General features: G+C 35.6%; 1 protein-coding gene across 1 annotated transcript; it reads right to left on the reverse strand.

Annotated features, from left to right (window-relative positions):
• Window positions 1-3,788: 3,788 nt before the first annotated feature.
• On the reverse strand, window positions 3,789-14,525 carry LOC126725070 (uncharacterized). Its single transcript, XM_050429570.1, has 2 exons — window positions 13,516-14,525; window positions 3,789-4,226 (listed from the first exon to the last, which is right to left on the reverse strand). Exons 1-2 carry the CDS (start codon window positions 13,798-13,800, stop codon window positions 4,116-4,118), a joined length of 396 nt encoding a protein of 131 aa, XP_050285527.1. The 5' UTR covers window positions 13,801-14,525; the 3' UTR covers window positions 3,789-4,115.
• Between the last annotated feature and the right edge of the window lie 5,392 nt (window positions 14,526-19,917).

Below are 19,917 nucleotides of genomic sequence, written 5' to 3' on the forward strand. Positions count from 1 at the left end.
GATAATTACCGTAATGTAAGCATACAGATTATAGAATTCCCTGGAACCAAGGATAGAGTTGAGAGCAGAGCTTCATACCGGTGAAATGGTAAAAGTGACTCCAGTATTTTTGAGACTTTAATGTATAAAGTCTTTTTTTAAGATAGGATTGATATTCAATTTATGTTGTCAACTTCATGATAATTGCTCCTAATCATCTAATTAAGAATCCAATCAATTTTCGATATAGATAAGGTTTGAACCTTAATTATTTTGTTCAATGACAAAAGATTTTACCAGTTAAACTACTTAAAACCCAAAGATTAGTGGCAGCCCAATTGTGTAAGATTTTTTTGATAGACAATTGTGTAGATTTGTGTATTCAATACGATTTAGACTATGAAAATTTTTTTTTCTAATTAATTGACAAAAAAAATTATGCTGACATATCAACATATTTTCAAGCCAAAAATACAATTTAAACCTGCCAATTTTGCCAAAAAAAATTATTTAAGCTCTATAAGTTTGCAATTACTCGTTTAAGTCCGATAACTTTGTCCAAAAATCATTTTAGTCCTTCGAGTTTGATATTGGTCATTTTAGTCCAATAACTTTTCCCAAAGATCATTTTAGTCTTTTAAGGACTTATTTAGTATGCATTTGGATACAACTTATTTTGCTGAAAACTGAAAATTGAAAACTAAAAACAATAAAAAAAAAAAAAAAAAAAAAAAAAAAAAAAAAAACGCAAACGTCCAAGATGTGGACATGAATCCAAACTCACCCTTAGTATGGTAACTTTGCCCAAAAATAATTCAAAACAAACAACTTAAAAGACAAATTAATTTTATGTAAAGTTACCATATTAAAATAACCAATTTCAAACTTAAAGGACTAATTTTTTTTTTTTTAGAAACACTTAAAATGACTAAATTGATTTTGGAGTAAAGTTACCGGACTAAAATACTAACTTCAAACTTAAAAAAATAAAATGATTTTTAGACAAAATTAATAGGTGCAAATTGCATTTTGTTTTTCCTAGCTAATTTCAATATGAACTCCGCTGTATTCATCAAAGGTAGTTACTGATACTGGGTAATCTCAAAAGTCTATTGGAATTGGACAGACGGCATAGAATATTTATTATTTGGACTTCTCGGTTGTCATGCAAACTTCCGCATCCCGCATCAATATATGATAGGTCGAGCTCTGTGACTCGACTGGTTTTGTTATCACATCGAATTCTGTCCCATCTACAGCAGTCTTCTTGGTCAGACCAGGATGAGAGTCGGTTCAGAGGATCAATGAGACCGTGTTTGAGGCTTAGAAGTGCTTGTCTGTCTTTCTCAATGCAAGAGACATTTGAGTCTGCATTGAAAATGCTTAAACTGAATGTTGCAGCAAAGAACCATAGTAAGCAAAACACATTAGCTGCAAAAGACACACCTATGACAAATCAATAACAGAGGAAGAGAAGGTTTCAAAGAGAAGTTTGAAGGTTCATATCAAATTGGTTACTGCTATCTAATGATACTATAGGCTTTAGACCTAACGCTAGAGATCAATTCTTACCCCACAAAAGTTTGGAGGTTCAAAGCAGGTTGCTACAAAGACTTTGACTTGCTGACTTTTTTTGTTTTTTTGTTCGAGGGCTTATTTTCCTTTGTGTACCGTCATTTTCATGCAATTACTCCTACAATGAATGGGAAAACTTTACCTAAAAGTATGTTGGTCTCATGCTTTGCATAAATGTATAATTCAATTATGTTGGTCTCATGCTAAAACAATAAACTTGGTCTTTATAGGATTCTGATATTCATTATTTAGATCAATAGGAATTGAGTAAGCAGGAAAAGCTTAAAGAGGATTCATAGAAATGAACATCTATCAAAATAAACATAGATTTGCTTTAATAAGTTAAATAAGCACATTTTATTAGCCACAATATTTTTTTAAAAAAAGCAATATAAATATAAATCAAGAACAAACAATTAAAAAAAAAAAAAAAAAAAGATCGCATATGGCATACCTTTGTGTTTTATGGATTTGATTGAATGAACATATCACTGATTTTGCCAAAAAAATTATGCTTTAAGCCAAACCATATAATAAAGGCTTAAAAAAAAATTGATGTGTATCTAACTAAAAGTTTACTTAGTACTCTCTAGTTTGTACCATATGGGATACCAAAATTACTTTTGCATCATAGATTATATGCCAAATATTTGTGGCTAAAATCCAATAAATTGTTAGATTTTTAGAAAGGACAAATGTTATCAGAATCTATGAATACAAAATCTCAATTGTTTGTCAATATTTGTACTTATGGTCATCTTTATGCTTACGATGGACCTACCATTTTTGTGCATTTGTGTATTAAAAAAAATATTCACTTGTGGTTTGAGGCATCACAAATAGTTTGGTCCAACTTGCTATAACAAATATTGAAATACTTACTTGATATTCAAGTAGACAACATAACTATTTAAAGAATAAAAAAGAGAAAAAATAAAATAAAAGGTAGAAAATTCCTTGAGTTTTGCCCAAAAGAAATGAAATGTGGATCCAATTTGATTTGGGATACGGGAATATATAAAATAATGGGTGTTGAGGTTAGATTATACACTTCCATTTTTTTTAGAGCGATTGTATATTTTCCTTGACCATACATCTCCATTAGTTTACATTGTACATAGGGCTGAATTAAGACTTGAAAAATGAGTAGGAATGTTGGTTTGATTAGTTGGGATTACGAAAAGATACAAATGAGTGAAGAGGGGTGTTGAATGCTAAATGATGAGTTAGAAGTTGATTTAATTTTCTTTAAAAAGAAAAAATAGAATTGATCAAAGAAGAAGTCAAATGACAGAATCTCGTGCTATTCAAAGGCTTGAAGGTATCCATGGTAGAAGATTGTAATGTCCAAAATTTGATGTCTTTAATTTTTGAAGATGCAGTTAGTACTAAACTAAACAGTTTCACATTGTCAGTTTCTCACTGGAATTTAACTACGGCATATGCGTTTAGCTGGGATGTTAATTTCATGCTATAAGCTTTATCCTAATTAAAGTCCATGTTGAAATGTTACCACTGGCCAATATCATCTTTCCCGACCTTGATAGAACGTTGATCCTCTTCTATATAGACCTGTGAATTTCTTGTTAGCGTATTGAGAAATCTGTTTGTCCTAGAACCCCTGCTCTCTGATGGAGTCATCATTTGGTTCTAATTTTCCATTCTAAAGGTTGATTATTTGGTGAACTATGGAAATTTCCATTACAGTTTTGTTGATACAATAATTAAGCCATGAGCCCTGTTTTGTCAAGTACTTACTACTTAGGCTCATGATTGAGTAAATTAGCTCTTAATAACATGATTGCATTAGTCATCTCAGAGATCAATGCTCACCTCACACAAGTGATGTGAGGTGATAGCTGGTAGGTTAATTTGAAAACCGTCTTTCACGTATGGCGTAGAGATTCCTCATCAATATCAAACCCAATAAAAATTTGACTTGGTGAATAATTGCACTTTACGTTCGGTGACTTGTTAACTACTATGCATTATTTTCCACCATGCTGCATAATTTTCATGCAAGACCATTCAAATCTCCGACTTCTTGGTGGCCCATACCTTTTTTTTCCTTCAGGAATCATTGAATAGTCAAATAAAATAAAATTTCACTAGTAATTTTGAAGCTTAATTTGGTCTGCCTAATAAAATTTCTGATCTTTTTTTTTTCACCTCCAACTTTTATTTATTTATTTACACAAACTGAACTAATTTCTTAGATAAATCACTACTTGAACTAACTAAAAGTAGCAAATAAGAAATTCTTTCAGCATTCAATTCAAATTGATAACAATGAATTAAGCGTTGTGCTAGTTATGTAAATATTAAAAGACAGGGTATGTGAGGGAAAAAGAACATTTGTAATAATTAAGTAGTTGTCATTGCGGTTACATCAAGACTGCGACATTCTCGTGCCCTCGGGACGTGCCTTCCGCTTCAAGTCTTCATTCTGTTTCATCAATTCTTGCACATTAGCTGTCAGTGCTTGAATTTGTTGAGCCATTACCTCCGGGTCCAGCGGTGCAATAGTGTTTGAGTCCATCGGTTTTGCGGAACTTAGTCAATCAGAGAGTTCGACGGCTTATGGTTTGTTCCCACAGACGGCGCCAAACTGATGACGAACGATTTCGCCTCATCAGTATGTTCCTCATCAGTATGATGAACGACCTGAGATCCTATGTAAGAGAAAACACTAAATGGATAATGACACTGGTTTGGGGCCTGCCAAGGATCCTTCGATACTTAAGTTAGCTCAAGCTATTTAGGAATCTCAATTCTATAGAGTAATTTGTGTGTGTCTTTTCTCCTTTTACCTATCTTTCTTGGCTTTATATAGCCTTATGCTGAGTTAATGCTCAGTATAACGTTGCACGGTAGCTAGAGGATTTAATGCTTAATGATGACCATTTAATCCTAGTCTTTGCTATCTGTATCGGATCTTTAACTACACATCATTGGATGGCGATAATGGTTCCATGCTTATTTATCACTCAATCATTAAATGTTGTCTGGAATTAATGCACTTACACTCATCCATTCTCTTACTCGTCATTATTATGGACTGTTTGCGACTGATAGACAACAATTGATGCACTACTCGTTAGTACCTCAAGTTTATTTTAAATGGTTGGGTAAAATAATAATACAATAACCTACGTGGAATAACAAGAACATCCAAAACTTTTTTGAAATTATCAATTTAATCCTTTAACACAAATGGTGTTACATGCCTGCCACATTAATAACATGTTTTATCCTTTTACATTTGGAAGAGATAGTAATCACTCTTGCATTAGGCATAAAAAAGTATCATTGATATTATATATGGTCACGTATCCTTTCACACCAGGATGAGATAGTAATCACTCTTGCATTAGGCATAAAAAAGTGCATCATTGATATCATATATGGTCATTGTCACGGCCAAAACTCAATTACCGTGGGCTTTTGGGCTCAAACCTTATATATTTGTGTTCTGGGTTGGGCTTCTCCCTCAATGGGAGGTCCAAGAAGTGGCTTTACTTTTTACTGATATAATAAAGATGTTATTTTAGCCCTTAATTTCCCTTCTCATGGCCCAACCGAGGTTACAATCACATAGCCGCACCCTTTCCCTAAGTTCCAAGTAGGATCTCTTTGTTCCCAAGGTGGGTGTCTCCTTACTTCACTCGTGTTACTTTCCCTAATTTTTCCATCCCCTGATCCATATTCCTCTTTTTCTATTTATAGCCTCCCCTTAGTGGGGTTGTCATGATGGGGGGATTTTATCATGTTAGTAGATCCATCTGCCCCATATTCTTGATCAGATGGGACCCACCGCCTACTGTAGATGTGACTTCCTGGTAACTTGTGCATGATGTTGGTTACTGCTCGATGGGCGAATTCCCCTAAGACATTATCCTTAGTTCACGACAAACTCTTGGGTTATTTAGGCCAAAGATTTGGTAGGCCCCTCTTGGCTCGGCCTGTGGGCTAGGACAAGCCGAGCACATTGTTGCATGGGCCTACATTTTGGGATTGGGTTGACATACTTGGTCTGTACAATCACGTTTCTTGAATTGTCTAATGCGACAAGTGAAGAACATGATTAAAAACAAAAAAAAAAAAAAAAAAAAAAAAAAAAAAAAAAAACAAAACAAAACAAAACAAAAAAAAAGTGAGAAATAGGGATATTAGGGTTTAATGGGAGAATAGAGAGATGGGAGGGACCTTAAGGAAGGGGGAAAGGGAAAACACATGGAGTGTCTTCCTTCTTGCTTGAGTCATTTTACTTCCATCTTCTTTGATCTCCACTCTGGAATTGCTCTTCTTGAATTAATGACCTCTAAGATTGGAATGAAATTTACTCTCAATAGATAGATCAGCATGCATGCGTTAATCTTCCTTGTTCATGAGAATCTAAAGAGCTCATCAATTGTTAAACAGACGTAGTAGAAAGATCCTTAATTAGTAGATTCATCAATATTGCAGCAACCACGTAATCATATTCTTCTGGCAAACCTATTAACATTTTTTCAACAACCTTTGGTTTGTAATTTCTTCTCCGTAAGTTATCATGTGACTAAGAACCGCGGAGGCATGGAACTCATGCTCTTGGGTCCAACATGTCATCTGGATTTCTTTCGGAAGTTGCTTGGACTTGGGCTAACATTGCTCTGATTGTTTGTCTCTGCCTCGCCAAAATTAATGACCACAATGTCGTTTAGATCCAGTGATGCACCATGTTACTTGTCCATTATTTTATTAAAAAACTCTTACATATTTAAAATTGTTCAGTTTAATAATTTTTTTAATCATAAATTGACTCAACAATTTTAGATAGATGAAAAATTTTTAGTGGAATGATGAACAAGTAGTGTGGTACAAAAAGTTGAATTAAAAAAGAAAAAGTTGAGTTTTCAAAAGAAAATTATTTATTTAAAACAAAGTGAAATAAAATAATATAACGAATGTGATATGGGTTTATTTTTATAAAATGTCATTGTATTAAATTCAACGAGTTATATATTTTTTCTAATATTGTTATATATTAATAAAACTAGGGTAAATTGCAAATTACACCCTTAAAGTTTGGAGGTGATTGGATTTTACACCTTGAAATTTCAGAATTTGAATTTTACCCTTGAAGTTTAGGGTGTTTGGATTTTACACCCTAATGTTTCAGAATTTGGATTATACCTCCTAAAGTTTGGGAGTGTTGGGGTTTTATACTCCAAAATTCTGAAACTTTAAGGTGTAAAATCCAAACATCCCAAAACTTTAGGGAGTAAAATTCAAATACTCTTAAAATATAGGGGGTAAAATCCAAATTCTGTAACGTCAGAGTGTAAAATCCAAACACCTCCAAACTTCAGGAGGTAAAATCCAACATACTTTACCCAAAAGTATGTTGGTCTCATGCTTTGCATAAATGTATAATTAAATTATGTTGGTCTCAAGCTAAAACAATAAACATGGTTTTTATAGGATTCTGATATTCTCTATTTAGATTTTAGATCAATAGGAATTGAGTAAGCAGGAAAATCTTGAAGAGGATTCATAGAAATGAACATCTTTCAAAATAAACATAGATTTGCTTTAATAAATTAAATAAGCACATTTTATTAGCCACAATATTTTTTAAAAAAAAAGAAATATAAATATAAATTAAGAACAAACAATAAAAAAAAAGATCACATATGGCATACCTTTGTGTTTTATATATTTGATTGAATGAACATGTAGGTACTCAAGAATTTTTTTCCTTTGGCTTTGGCTTTTTTGGCTTGATTGCCTTGCCTTGCCTTGCCTTGCCTTGAATTCTTTTGTCCCACATTGGAAAGATTTCCTCCCCCTTTCTACCTTATAAGGGATGAGCCAATGAGAAAGAGTACCACTAGTTTGGTTAAGGCAATCAAGCCAAAATAGCCAAAGCCAAAGGCAAAAATTCTTGAGTACCTACAGAACATATCACCAATTTTGCCAAAGAAATTATGAGCCAAACCATATAATGAAGGCTTAAAAAACAAAATTGATGTGCATCTAACTAAAAGTTAATTTAGTACTCTCTAATATATGCCAAATATTTGTGGCTAAAATCCAATAAAATGTTTAGATTTTTAGAAGGACAAATGTTATTAGAATCTATGAATACAAAATCTCAAAAAAAAAAAAAAAAAATTTTGAGAAACATACAAAATCTCAATTGTTTGTCAATATTTGAACTTATGGTCATCTTTATGCTTACACGATGGACCTACCATTTTTGTGCATTTGTGTATAAAAAAAATATATTCACTTGTGATTTGAGGCATCACAAATAGTTTGGTCCAACTTGCTATAACAAATATTGAAATACTTATTTGATATTCAAGTAGACAACATAACTATTTAAAGAATAAAAAAGAGAAAAATAAAAATAAAAGGTAGAAAATTCCTTGAGTTTTACCAAGAAGAAATGATACGTGGATCCAATTTGATTTGGGATACGGGAATATATAAAATAATGGGTGTTGAGGTTAGATTATACATTTCCATTTTTTTAAGAATGATTGTATATTTTCCATGACCATACATCTCCATTAGTTTACACTGTATAGGAGGGCTGAATTAAGACTTGAAAAATGAGTAGAAATGTTGGTTTGATTAGTTGGGATTACGAAGAGAAACAAATGAGGGAAGAGGGGTGTTAAATGCCAAATGATGAGTTATAAGTTAATTTAATTTTCTTTATAAAATAAAATAATAATAAAAAAGAAAAAGAAAAAGAAGAAGAAGAAGAAGAAGAAGAATTGATCAAACCTCGTCCTATTCAAAGGCTTGAAGGTATCCATGGTAGCAGATTGTAATGTTAATTTGATGTCTTTAATTTTTGAAGATGCAGTTAGTACCAAACTAAACAGTTTCACATTGTCAGTTTGGCTGTGTTTGGTTGCCGTAAAACGTTTTCCGGAAAATACATATTTTCCGGAAATGCTAATTTCTGGAAAAGGAAAATATTTCTGTGTGTTTGGTTGCATTTCAAAAAATTTTCCGGAAAATATTTTCTAGTGTTTGGAAAAGAAGAAAGGAAAACACAAATCAGAAAACACAACCCAGAACACATCCAGAAAACCCGCCGGCGCGAAGGCGATCTCGCCTTCGCGATCGTTCGCGCCGGCGAGATCGTCGATCGACGAGCGCGTTCGTCGATCGCGCTCGTCGATCGACGAGAGACGAGCGCGCTCGTCGATCGACGAGAGACGATTGCGCTCGTCGATCGCGATCGTCGATCGCGCCGCTCGATCGACGATCGCGATCGTGCACCGTGCCGCTCGTCGGCGCGGTGCGATCGTCCCTCTCTCTCTCTGATCTGGGCTCTCTCTTCTCTCTCTCTCTCTCTCTCTCTCTCTCTTTTTCCGGAAGTGAAATGAAGTGAAAATGAAGGCAGAAATCATTTTCCGTGGTCAAACGAAAAATTCGTGGTCAACCGGAAATGATTTTCCGGAAAATAACGTTTTCCGTGACAGCCAAACACCGAATTTTCCGGAAAATCATTTCCGGAATTAGTTTGAAGTCAATTCAAACGCACCCTTTCTCATTGGAATTTAACTACGGCATATGCGTTTAGCTGGGACGTTAATTTCATGCTATAAGCTTTATCCTAATTAAAGTCCATGTTGAAATGTAACCACTTGCCAATATCATTTTTCGCGACCTTGATAGAAACGTTGATCCTCTTCTATATTGACCTGTGAATTTCTTGTTAGCGTATTGAGAAATCTCTGTCCTAGAACCTCTGCTCTTTGATGGAGTCATCATTTGGTTCTAATTTTCCATGCTAAAGGTTGATTATTAGGTGAACTATGGAAATTTCCATTACAGTTCTGTTGATACAATAATTAAGACATAAGCCCTGTTTTATCACGTACTTAGGCTCATTATTGAGTAAAATCTCATGTGTATTAGCTCTTAATGACATGATTGCATTAGTCATCTCAGAGATCAATGCTCACCTCACACAAGTGATGTGAGGTGATAGCTGGTAGGTTAATTTGAAAACCGTCTTTCACGTATGGCATAGAGATTCCTCATCAATATCAAACCCATCAAGAATTTTTTTTTTTTGGTAAAAAGGAAATTTCATTAAAACAAACTAAAGGCTACCAGCAACAATAGGAATAGCCCTGATACAATACACACCCTCCTTATCCGCACTAATAAGATCTAGCAAGTCCACAGGAGGATCCTGATACACATAATAACAACAATCTTGGAACACACCTTTCCTAGCTAAAAAGTCAGCACAAAAATTAGCTTCACGATACCAATGCCCAATCCGAACTTAGCCAAATTGGGATATCAACTGTCTACAATCATCAACAATAGGCATAACAACCCGGTTCGAATAATAAGGATCTCTAATAATATCAACAACTGCTTTGGCATCAATTTGAATATCAACATCTTGAAGATGCATGTTATGACAAAGGTTAAGGCCATCACGAAGAGCCCAAAGCTCAGCTATAAAGCTTGTGGTGACTCCGATGCATCTAGAGAAGCCACCAAGCCAATCTCCACAATCATTCCGAATGATGCCACCGCAACCAGCTCTACCAGGATTCCCTAAGGCTGATCCGTCAATGTTTAAGCGAACCCAACCAGGTGAAGGCTTCTCCCATCTGATCCGGAACATCCTTCTGCTACCTGCAATTTTAGGATTCAAAGCACAATGCAAAAACTCAAGAGCTTGGAACACCGCCTCATTGTGAACACCAGGTCGAAAGTTTTGGCCTCTAAACACCACATTATTCCTTTCTTTCCACAACAACCAAATGACAAAAGGAAAAAGAATTCTCCACGGTGGCTGATTGGGCACTCTGCACCCATGATCTTTGCAATTCTTTTCAAGCCAAATGTGGAGGCTATCCTCAAAGAAGTTGTTGTTTGGCTGAACCCCCAGGCTAGTCCAAGTTGTTTTTGCCATCTCATAGTCCCTAAGTCTATGAATAATGGTCTCAACTTCCCTTAGACAGATAGGGCACCTATCCATCTCACTAAGGTGCCTTTTAACAAGGCAATCTCCCACCCCAATGCTATTATGCAAGCATTGCCACATGAAAGATTTAATACGCGGTAAAGTATCCACCTTCCAAACCCAACAACCCATAAACTCCTCTTCCTCCTCACTGCATCTAGTGGCTAAAGAATACGCTAATTTGAGCTCAAAATCCCCATGCTGATCACCATTCCAAATCAACCTATCTTCCTCAATAGAAGTCCCCAAAGAAAAAGGCATGGCATTAATTTCCATAATAACATCATTTGGAACTTGGACAGAAACTTTTGACCAATCCCATCCATGAGGACCAAAAACCTCTTTAACTTGGAGCCTCTCTTCTTCTTCAAGGAGAGGACCTTGAATTAAAGCTCTTAACGGAGCCTTTACAAACCATTTGTCATGCCAAATGCTCAAACTACTATTTTGCCCCAGAATCCACCGAGTGCCTTTATGGAAAACCTCACTGCCCTTTTGAATTGCTTTCCAAACTCTAGAGCAAGGGAGCTTGTCTTTAGCTTTAGCGTGCAACCGACGGCTAGTACAATACTTGCTTCTAAGAACCTTTGCCCACACAGCATCCTTCTCCGTCCGGAATCTCCAATTAAGCTTGGCAAGTAGAGCTTGATTCCTTCCCCTAGCTGATTGAATTCCAAGACCCCCTTGCTCTTTAGCTTTGGTAACTTTGTGCCAACCAACCCAATGTGTTCTTTTCAAAGAATCCGAAGATCCCCACAGAAAATTGCGATTAACTTTATCAATATCATCCAACAACTTCTTGGGTAACGCCGTGCATTGCATGACATAGGCAGGAATAGTAGATGTGGAGGCTTGAATGAGCACCGTTCTGCCTGCAAGTGATAATAAATTAGCTTTCCACCCCGCCAACTTCTGCTTGACCCTATCCAAAATGAAATTTTGATCTTGATTGTTCCCTCCCCGGTGCTTCAAGGGAAACCCAAGGTACTTTCCAAGATTAGGAGTAGTTTTATAACCTAAAATATCACACAAGGATTCTCTAGTATCCACGTCTACATTTGGGGAGAAATAAACTCTAGACTTACTCTCACTGATGGATTGGCCAGACCTAGTACAAAAGTCATCAAGCACATCCCTAATTGTAGAGCAATTCACATGATCCGCCTTCGCAAAGAGAACCAAATCATCTGCAAAAAACAAGTGAGAAAAAGCCATCCCACTTTGAGAGCTTTTGACAGGAACCTAACTCTTTTCACTACACTTATCTTCAATGATATGCCCAAGAACTTCCATACAAAGAATGAAGAGGTAAGGAGATAATGGATCACCTTGCCTAATTCCACACGAGGGGAAAATAGGCTCAGCAATTCCACCATTAAATAGAATAGAAGTGGAAACAGATGAAACACAACTCATGATGAGATTAACCAAATTGTAGGGTAAATTTGCATTAATCAACACTTCTCGAATGAAACTCCATTCAATTTTTTCATAAGCCTTTTCAAGGTCCACTTTAATTGCCATGTAGCTTCCCAGCCCCTTCTTATTACTAATAGTATGAATCAACTCTTGCACCACAATAGCATTGTCTACACTTCGCCTCCCTGGCACAAAAGCTAATTGGAGAGGGCAGACCAGCTTATCAAGATGAGGTCTAAGCCTAGCTACAATGATCTTAGAGACAATCTTGTACACCATATTGCAGAGGCTAATGGGGCGATAGTTCCCTAAACTTTCCGGGCCCGCTATTTTAGGAATTAGAACAATATTGGTTCTATTGAGGTACTCGAGGATTCTACCTTCTTCAAAGATATACATAACTTCATTCCTCACAGATTCCTTTACAGTGGGCCAAAACCTTTGGAAAAACCCCGCATGGAGTCCATCCGGACTAGGGGCTTTGAACGGTTTGAGAGCCCACAAACCCTCTCTGATTTCATCATCAGACACCAGTAAATTCAGGTTGCCCTTATCATCTTCCGACAAAACCGCTTGCCACCTAGAGGGTTGGGGAATATGTAAAGGAGAGGAATCAAGGGTAGTCGAAAACAATTTACTAAACCCTTCTCTAATGAAAGATATAGTCCCACCCTCACTAGTAATCCATTCTCCCATATCATTTTTTATCCGCGAAATACGGTTACGTCTTCTCCTAACAATTGTAGACATATGATGAAAAGCAGTGTTTCTATCACCCTTAATTAGCCGATTAATGCGAGACTTTTGCACCCACAACTCCTCTTCCTGACAAAGAATATCATTTAACTCTTTATGCAAAGATTTCTCCAATTCCACCAAAGAATGAGAAGGAGTTTCAGCCAAAGCTTTCTGGGCACCATTCAGCCGGGCTAAAACTCGCTTCTTCCTCCTAAAGATATTTCCAAAGTGGTGCTTATTCCAATCCGAAGCCTTCCTGGAAAAACAGTCAATAGCCACTTGGAGAGGTCGATAAAGACCCCAAGCTTCCGAAACAATCCAGGAAAAAATAGGTTAGACAACCAAAAGCTTTGAAATCTAAACGGCCTAGGAAGACGAATCCCAATACTCGGGTTGGGTTTGAGAAGCACCGAACAATGATCAGATGCACATCTTGTAAGATGAGTCACCTTCGCATCGGGGTGAGCAACACACCAGTTTGGATTAGCAAAGAAACGATCAATTCTTTCTTGGACTAACGAATTAAAATTACGTCTGTTAGTCCAAGTAAATCGAGGCCCAGTGAACCCCATATCTATCATGTTGCAATAATCAAGACAGTCTTTAAACATCAAAGACCTATTTGAGTTAACAGCTCTACCCCCAAACTTGTCCCCAACAGCAAGAACTTCATTAAAATCTCCAGCTATTATCCAAGGTTTCTCATGCAGGTCAGCAACATTTTTAAGATTGTTCCACAATATGCATCTTTCATGGAATCTAGTACTGGCATAAATAGCAGAAAAAATAAATTCAAGGGAAGTTGAGATTACCTTCACTAAAACGTGAACCTCCTGCTCAGACATAGCTAAATGAGTAATCTGCACTTTTTCAGAGTTCCAAAGAAGCCAAATTCCACTAGAGAAACCAATCGTGTCTGAATGGATGGCTCCATCAAACGGCAACCTATCTGAGATATCCCTGGCTCTATCACCACCAATTCGAGTCTCCATAACAACCATAATAGCTGGATCATGACAATTAACCAGTTCCCTAACATGATTTTGAAAAGAGGGCTTTAAAGCTCCTTTGCAATTCCACACAATAATACTCATCATTAAGCAATATAAATGACACAGACAAACTATTAGATGGACGGACCTAGTCCGCTTCCTTCATCAAATGCTGGAGTTGGTTCCCATACAAAAGGGATGTTGACCCACTCACTGGTTGTAGATAACCAAAACCCACAAAAGGCAAAGCAACCCGTTAAATAGAGAGCTATTCCAGCAACCAAGACCCACAAAAAGTGGAGCAACCCGCTGTACAAAGCCAGCACACCAGACCCACGCAAGCGCAAAGGAATTCGCCTCCAAGTTGCCAGATGGAAATTAGTCCAATTTCAAAGAGAGACCCACTTTCATGAAGCATCCAAAAACAGAAGAAACATACACCAGGTACCTACACCGAAGCCAGGTAGACCAAAGGAGACAGCTATTGTGAAGTTTAAGGGACAGAAAGATAGGTTAGTGAATACTGAAATTTGGGTTTAGATTTAGGGAACTGTAGAAAGTTAAGAGAAACCCACGAAAAAAAGTGGGTAGAGAAGACCCTCACGATGGAGGTGAAGACGCGCCACACGGAGGTGGAGAAAACCCACACAAGGAGGTGGAGAAGCGCCACACGGAGGTGGAGATAACCCACACAGGGCGGTGGAGGAGGCCACACGGAGGTGGAGGACAAACCCACACAGAGGTGGGAGAGAAAGATCGATGAGAACTCTTGGCCTGCGAGTAATTTTTCTTTGTTTGAACTAACCCATCAAGAATTTGACTTGGTGACTTATTGCGCTTTACGTTCGGTGACTTGTTAACCACTATGCATTATTTTCCACCATGCTGCATAATATCAAACCCATAACCTTTTTTTTTTTTTTTTTTTTTAGGAATCATTGAATAGTCAAATAAAATTAAATTCCACTAGTAATTTTGAAGCTTAATTTGGTCAGCCTAATAAAATTTCTGATCTTTTTTTTTTTCACCTCCAACTTTTATTTATTTACACAAACTGAACTAATTTCTTAGATAAGTTACTACTTGAACTAACTAAAAGTAGCAAATAAGAAATTCTTTCAGCATTCAATTCAAATTGATAACAATGAATTAAGCGTTGTGCTAGTTATGTAATTATTAAAAGACGGGTGTATTAGTGTCAGTCATTTTCTTGCAACAAGCTAAAATTGGAATAAATTATTAGATATTTTTAGAATATAACAACACAGTACATAGTAGTGATGAAAGCTCACCATATTATTAGTATGAATTATTTTGATGTCTTTTTTTTTTTTTTTTCTTCTTCTTCTTCTTGGTGTGTGTGTGTGAACCCCAACCAAATAAACCATATCCCTTCAAATAATTATGTGGTTGTCATTTATCCTGATACTTCAAGATGAGATCACAATCACTCTCACGCTTACCCCATTTATAAGAAAAGATTACTAGAACCCAATAGTGAATGGTGCACCAAGCACTGATAATTACCCTGATCTAAGCATACAGAATACCCTGGAAGTGGAACCAAGGGATAGAGTTGAGAGCAGAGCTTCATACTGGTAAAGTGGTAAAAGTGACTCCAGTATTCCTGAGACTTTGATGTATAAGCCGGTAGCCCAATTTCATGTTATTGATATAGGGCTATCCCAAAGTCCATTGGCATAGAGTATTTTATCAAGAATTGTTGTTACCTAATGAGAGAAACTTCTTATGGGATTCAAATAAAGAAAAAAAGAAGATTCACTTGGAAATGCTGGAACCCAAAGTCACTTCACCAAAAAAGGGGTGGTACTTTGGGGCTCGATGCTCTAAAGCCCAGGAACATAATCCCTATTAGCTTTAGCTAAACTGGTGGCTCAAAAACTGAAGGAGATTTTCTTTGGGCCTCAACCTAAAATACTCAAAACAATAGACCCAATTAGACCATGTGGCCTCTTCTAAAAAAATAAAGCTTGACTACGTGGTCAGTGGTAAAGTAATAAATTTTTTTTAATAGCACAACTAAACACACACACACAGAGTGTATATATATATATATATATATATATACACACACACATACTTAAACTGTATAATATATATATTCAGTAAGTCAATAATCGATATTACATTATTCAAAAAAATTGTAAAGTTGTGATATACAACTATGTTTATGTTGGCTTTTATTTTGTGTCAAATTTGATTGTATTTTGTTCAATCATTTCCCTATATTTTTGTGGGATTTAACATAAGGGTTGAGTGTGAGAGTTTGGTGAAAATCTATAAAGAATAGTGAATTCGCGACTGATTCGCAATTGGCTCGTGAGTGGACAACCTGTGAAAGGCTACGTGAGAAACACATGCTGGAATTTGAACAGTCTCATGCTAGGTAGGATTTCGCATGTCACTTCGCAACTCAAGCCAAGTCACGAGTGACTTGCGAAACCCTCTACCTGGAGCTTTTTAAAGTGTGTTTTCCTCATTTTTACGAACATTATATAAGCTTACATTACCCACGAAATTATAAGGAGTTTTTCTAAGGAACTAGTAAAGACATGGCTCGTTGAAGCTCGTTGGTAACTGGATGGTTTTTTTGATATTCATGTACTCTAACTTTATTCACTAATGGATCAATTTCGGCTTGGAGGACCGTGAAGAGGTATTTCATCGAGTACTTCGGTTTCCTTTTTGATAATACATCTCGGTGTTATCTTGTATTTGCATCTCTCTTCCCTTAATCTTTAAGCTTTATATTTGTTATTGCTTGCTTGTGGTTATGGCTTATAGAGTAGTTAGGTTATTGCGTATCATTTACACTTGTTCCGCACTTAGATAAATTAGAGTAAAAGCAATTAAGCCATGTTTTTAAAATTGAGAGTCTAAACAAGTTATAGTGTTTTACACTATTTGAGCTTTCAAAAAAAATCTTTCATTAATTTAAAATTTTTAAATATTTCACATTAGGATATGACAATGTATGTGTTTGGATAGCACTGAAACGTGCGTTGCATTTTGTGAGTTGCGTTTTCTCCTTCTTCTTTTTTTTTTTTTTTTGGTTAGCTGCAGCAGGGGACAGCGACTACTGTTCATGAACAGTAGCCGCACTTTTCTACTTTTTCGTCCCTTTATCACATCAGTGGGTCTCGTGCATTGTTCACGAGACCCACAAATATCACTTTTCAGCAACTTTTTTTTATTAAAAATGGATCACACAACACTATTCACACATTTAAAAATTATTTTGCTACAGTGTTTTTAGTTTCAGAAAAAATAAGCTCAATCCAAACAGACCCAATGTTTTTAGAAAACATAAAATGTTTGCAAATCAATTAATTTCAATTAGTTTGAATTATAAATATAAGTTTCAATGTCTTACAAATATAATGTAAATAGGAAATATATAATAATGAAAAAACTAAATGAAACACATTCTTCTGTTTATGGATGAAAAAGTAGCATATGTCCCAAACTTTGAACCATAAAAATCATAGCATATTTTCTTTTAATGGAAAATACAAGCATTCTTATATCCCTAACTGTCTAAATGAAAAATGAAAAAAAAGTTTTTTTAAAATATTTTTATTAAATAGATTTACTTATCTATTTTTACGAACATATGGTTTAAATGCTCATACATTTTTTTTAATAAATAAATGCTCTTAAATTTAATAAGTTATATATGAAAAAAAAAAAGTGAATATTAAAAGAAAAATGAGATATTAATACTCATTTCAAATGATTTTTTTATGCAATGTTTTTCTTTAAATATTAAATGGGCCAATAAATAAGAATGGTACATTCTATAAAATTTTACTCATAAATAAGGAGAGGGGGGAGAAATTCAAAATGCTAGAGGGCCATGGGCCCCCCTCCCCTCTGCCAATGTTTTTGATGAAACATGAATTCCGTTTGCAAAAGTTAAACTGAAGTGTGAGAACAACAATCCAAAGCAAACTCTAGGATTTTTAGTATGCACGCACCATGGCATTCCTGCTTAGTATTTTATAATTGTTTGACGATAGGCTTCCGCTCTTCGGCCTCTCTTTTTTGCCCATTTATTGAGTAAAACTAAAATCTCATGTATGTGCTTCTTTAATTCCTCTATTTATGCAAACCTGTTTAGTGGCCTTAATGATATGATTGCAGGTCGATTACCATTTCAAGCTAGATACCCTACCCAATATTCCACTAGTTGATATTGATGAGTACAGAAAAATTGATAAGGTCATCCACCTTAATGGACGATCTTGTGTCATCATCAAGTCATCAAAGAAAAAAATGTAACCGTTCAAGTACATTCATCATATTAAATGCCGATCATTACTTAAAGTCTTAAACTCCCATTAAGATAATAACTGTTACACACAGATAATATAATCACCTCTAATTATATGAACTTATGAAGGGAGGTATTTATAAGCACAACTATTATCTAAGTCACCTATAAAAGGGGACAGTTCTCCTCATTTGCGAATATATGAGAATAAATCTTGAAAATACAATCTTCATACAAAATACATAAATTAATTCTAACTTAATATCAGTGTTGGTTGATGTCTTATTTCAAATCAGGAGAAGAAAAAGAATCACTTGGTGGGCTGAACAAAGTCACTTCACCAAAAAAGGGCTGGTAGTTTGGGGCTTGAATGCTTGATGCTGCAAAGCCCAGGAACATGGCCCTATTAGCTAAGCTAAACTGGAGGCTAAAAAACTGGAGGGGATTCTCTTTGGGCCTGAACCTTAAAAGCCTAGTATCTAAATACAAGAAACACTAGACCCTGGCAGCACAAAAGGTCCTGATCTAGAATATGGGCTGCTTGCATTGCATGGGAGGAAAGAACATCTTCGATAAAAGGAGTGAGAAATGTCATTAATGATGGATTGGCGAAGTTTTGGGAGGATTGCTGGTCTAGTGTGGGACCTTGGAGTACAAACTGGGGCATGACAACAGAGAAGCCAATCAAGCAGTTGACGACTCCCTTGCTAAAAGAGGATGTCACCGATTAGAACTTTTTGTACACCATTCTAGAGTCCCCCTTTCAAAATTGCTTTTGTTTTAGCTTTGCATAACTCTAATGAACCTTTGATTCTGACTACTTGTAGCTAATTTTAACGAAACCTTTATTACCAAAAGAAGAAAAACTTTTATTCTTGTGACACTTTAACCTCTCCTAATGGTTCCTTGAGGCATTTCTACTAACTTTAATGGAGTTCGATGATATGACAATTGCCGACATTATCTAGTGATAAATAATTGAAGAAAAATGTCTTTTTACTCTCACATTAGCGGTTCTCTATAACTTTCTCATTCAATGCTTATTTGGGTTTGTGCTTGTTCACAAGGTGTAAGCTTTAGGGTAAAATATTAATTTTCTTCTTACTATTTTCCGATAGGTGATGTAGGCACTTGACTTATCATAAAATTTAATTAAAGTTAGTGAAAATGCCTGATAGAGTAAAGCATAGAGAGGTAAATATCGCAAAATAAAGTACATCATTGCTTTATTTTTTTTTATTTTTTTATTTTGTATACAGGTAGGAAGCCACAAGACACAAACCACATTTGTTTCAAGATAACAACCCTTGAATCCACAAAGAGAACTCCACCCCCCCTATAAAAGAAGTAAAAACTCTTTGAAATATTATTAGTCCAAAACCAAAATGTCTTGGGAGCTATAGTGCATTTAAATAGGAAGGGAGGAGGGAGTCTAGGGCTGCCATGATGTCCTTAAAAGAACCCTAACTGTACTCCTAGGGTGGCTAGGAGACACCTAAACCCATAATTTGTGTTAAACTTAGGCTAAGAAAATAGGAAAAATTACCAAAAAAAAATGCAAAATTGAGAAAATTACAATATTAAATCCTAAAGTCTCAAGGAGACATCCAAAAAGACATGGCACCTTATTTTTCCATTTAAATCAAAAGTTATAAATAAAATAAAAATTACCATAAATAGCAAAAAGATTAATTAAAGATCTAAACAAATGAATTGACCCAAAAAAGTGATGTAGGTCATGGCTATAAGGTGATGAGTTTTGATCCTCATGACGATTCCCTTCAATTCACTAAATTTCATGAGATTTCGTCGTTGGCTCCAATGATTTCTATAAGTACTTTTCTACTTTTTGAACTTTTTACATGTTTAACTTCTAACAGTCTCTTTGTTCAATGAAAGTCAGTGTTATTCGATGCATCCAAAAATAT

This window comes from Quercus robur, chromosome 5, assembly GCF_932294415.1.
Source record: "Quercus robur chromosome 5, dhQueRobu3.1, whole genome shotgun sequence".
In the NCBI taxonomy this organism is placed as follows: domain Eukaryota; kingdom Viridiplantae; phylum Streptophyta; class Magnoliopsida; order Fagales; family Fagaceae; genus Quercus; species Quercus robur.

Bases quoted from the DNA above. Each gene is read 5' to 3' on its own strand.
- LOC126725070 (XM_050429570.1), bottom strand. From the start codon at position 13,800: ATGATGAGTATTATTGTGTGGAATTGCAAAGGAGCTTTAAAGCCCTCT. The intron at 4,227-13,515 runs GTAATCTCAACT...TCTCTTACATAG, and splicing joins AGGTTCACGTTTTAGTGAAG to GATCTCAGGTCGTTCATCAT.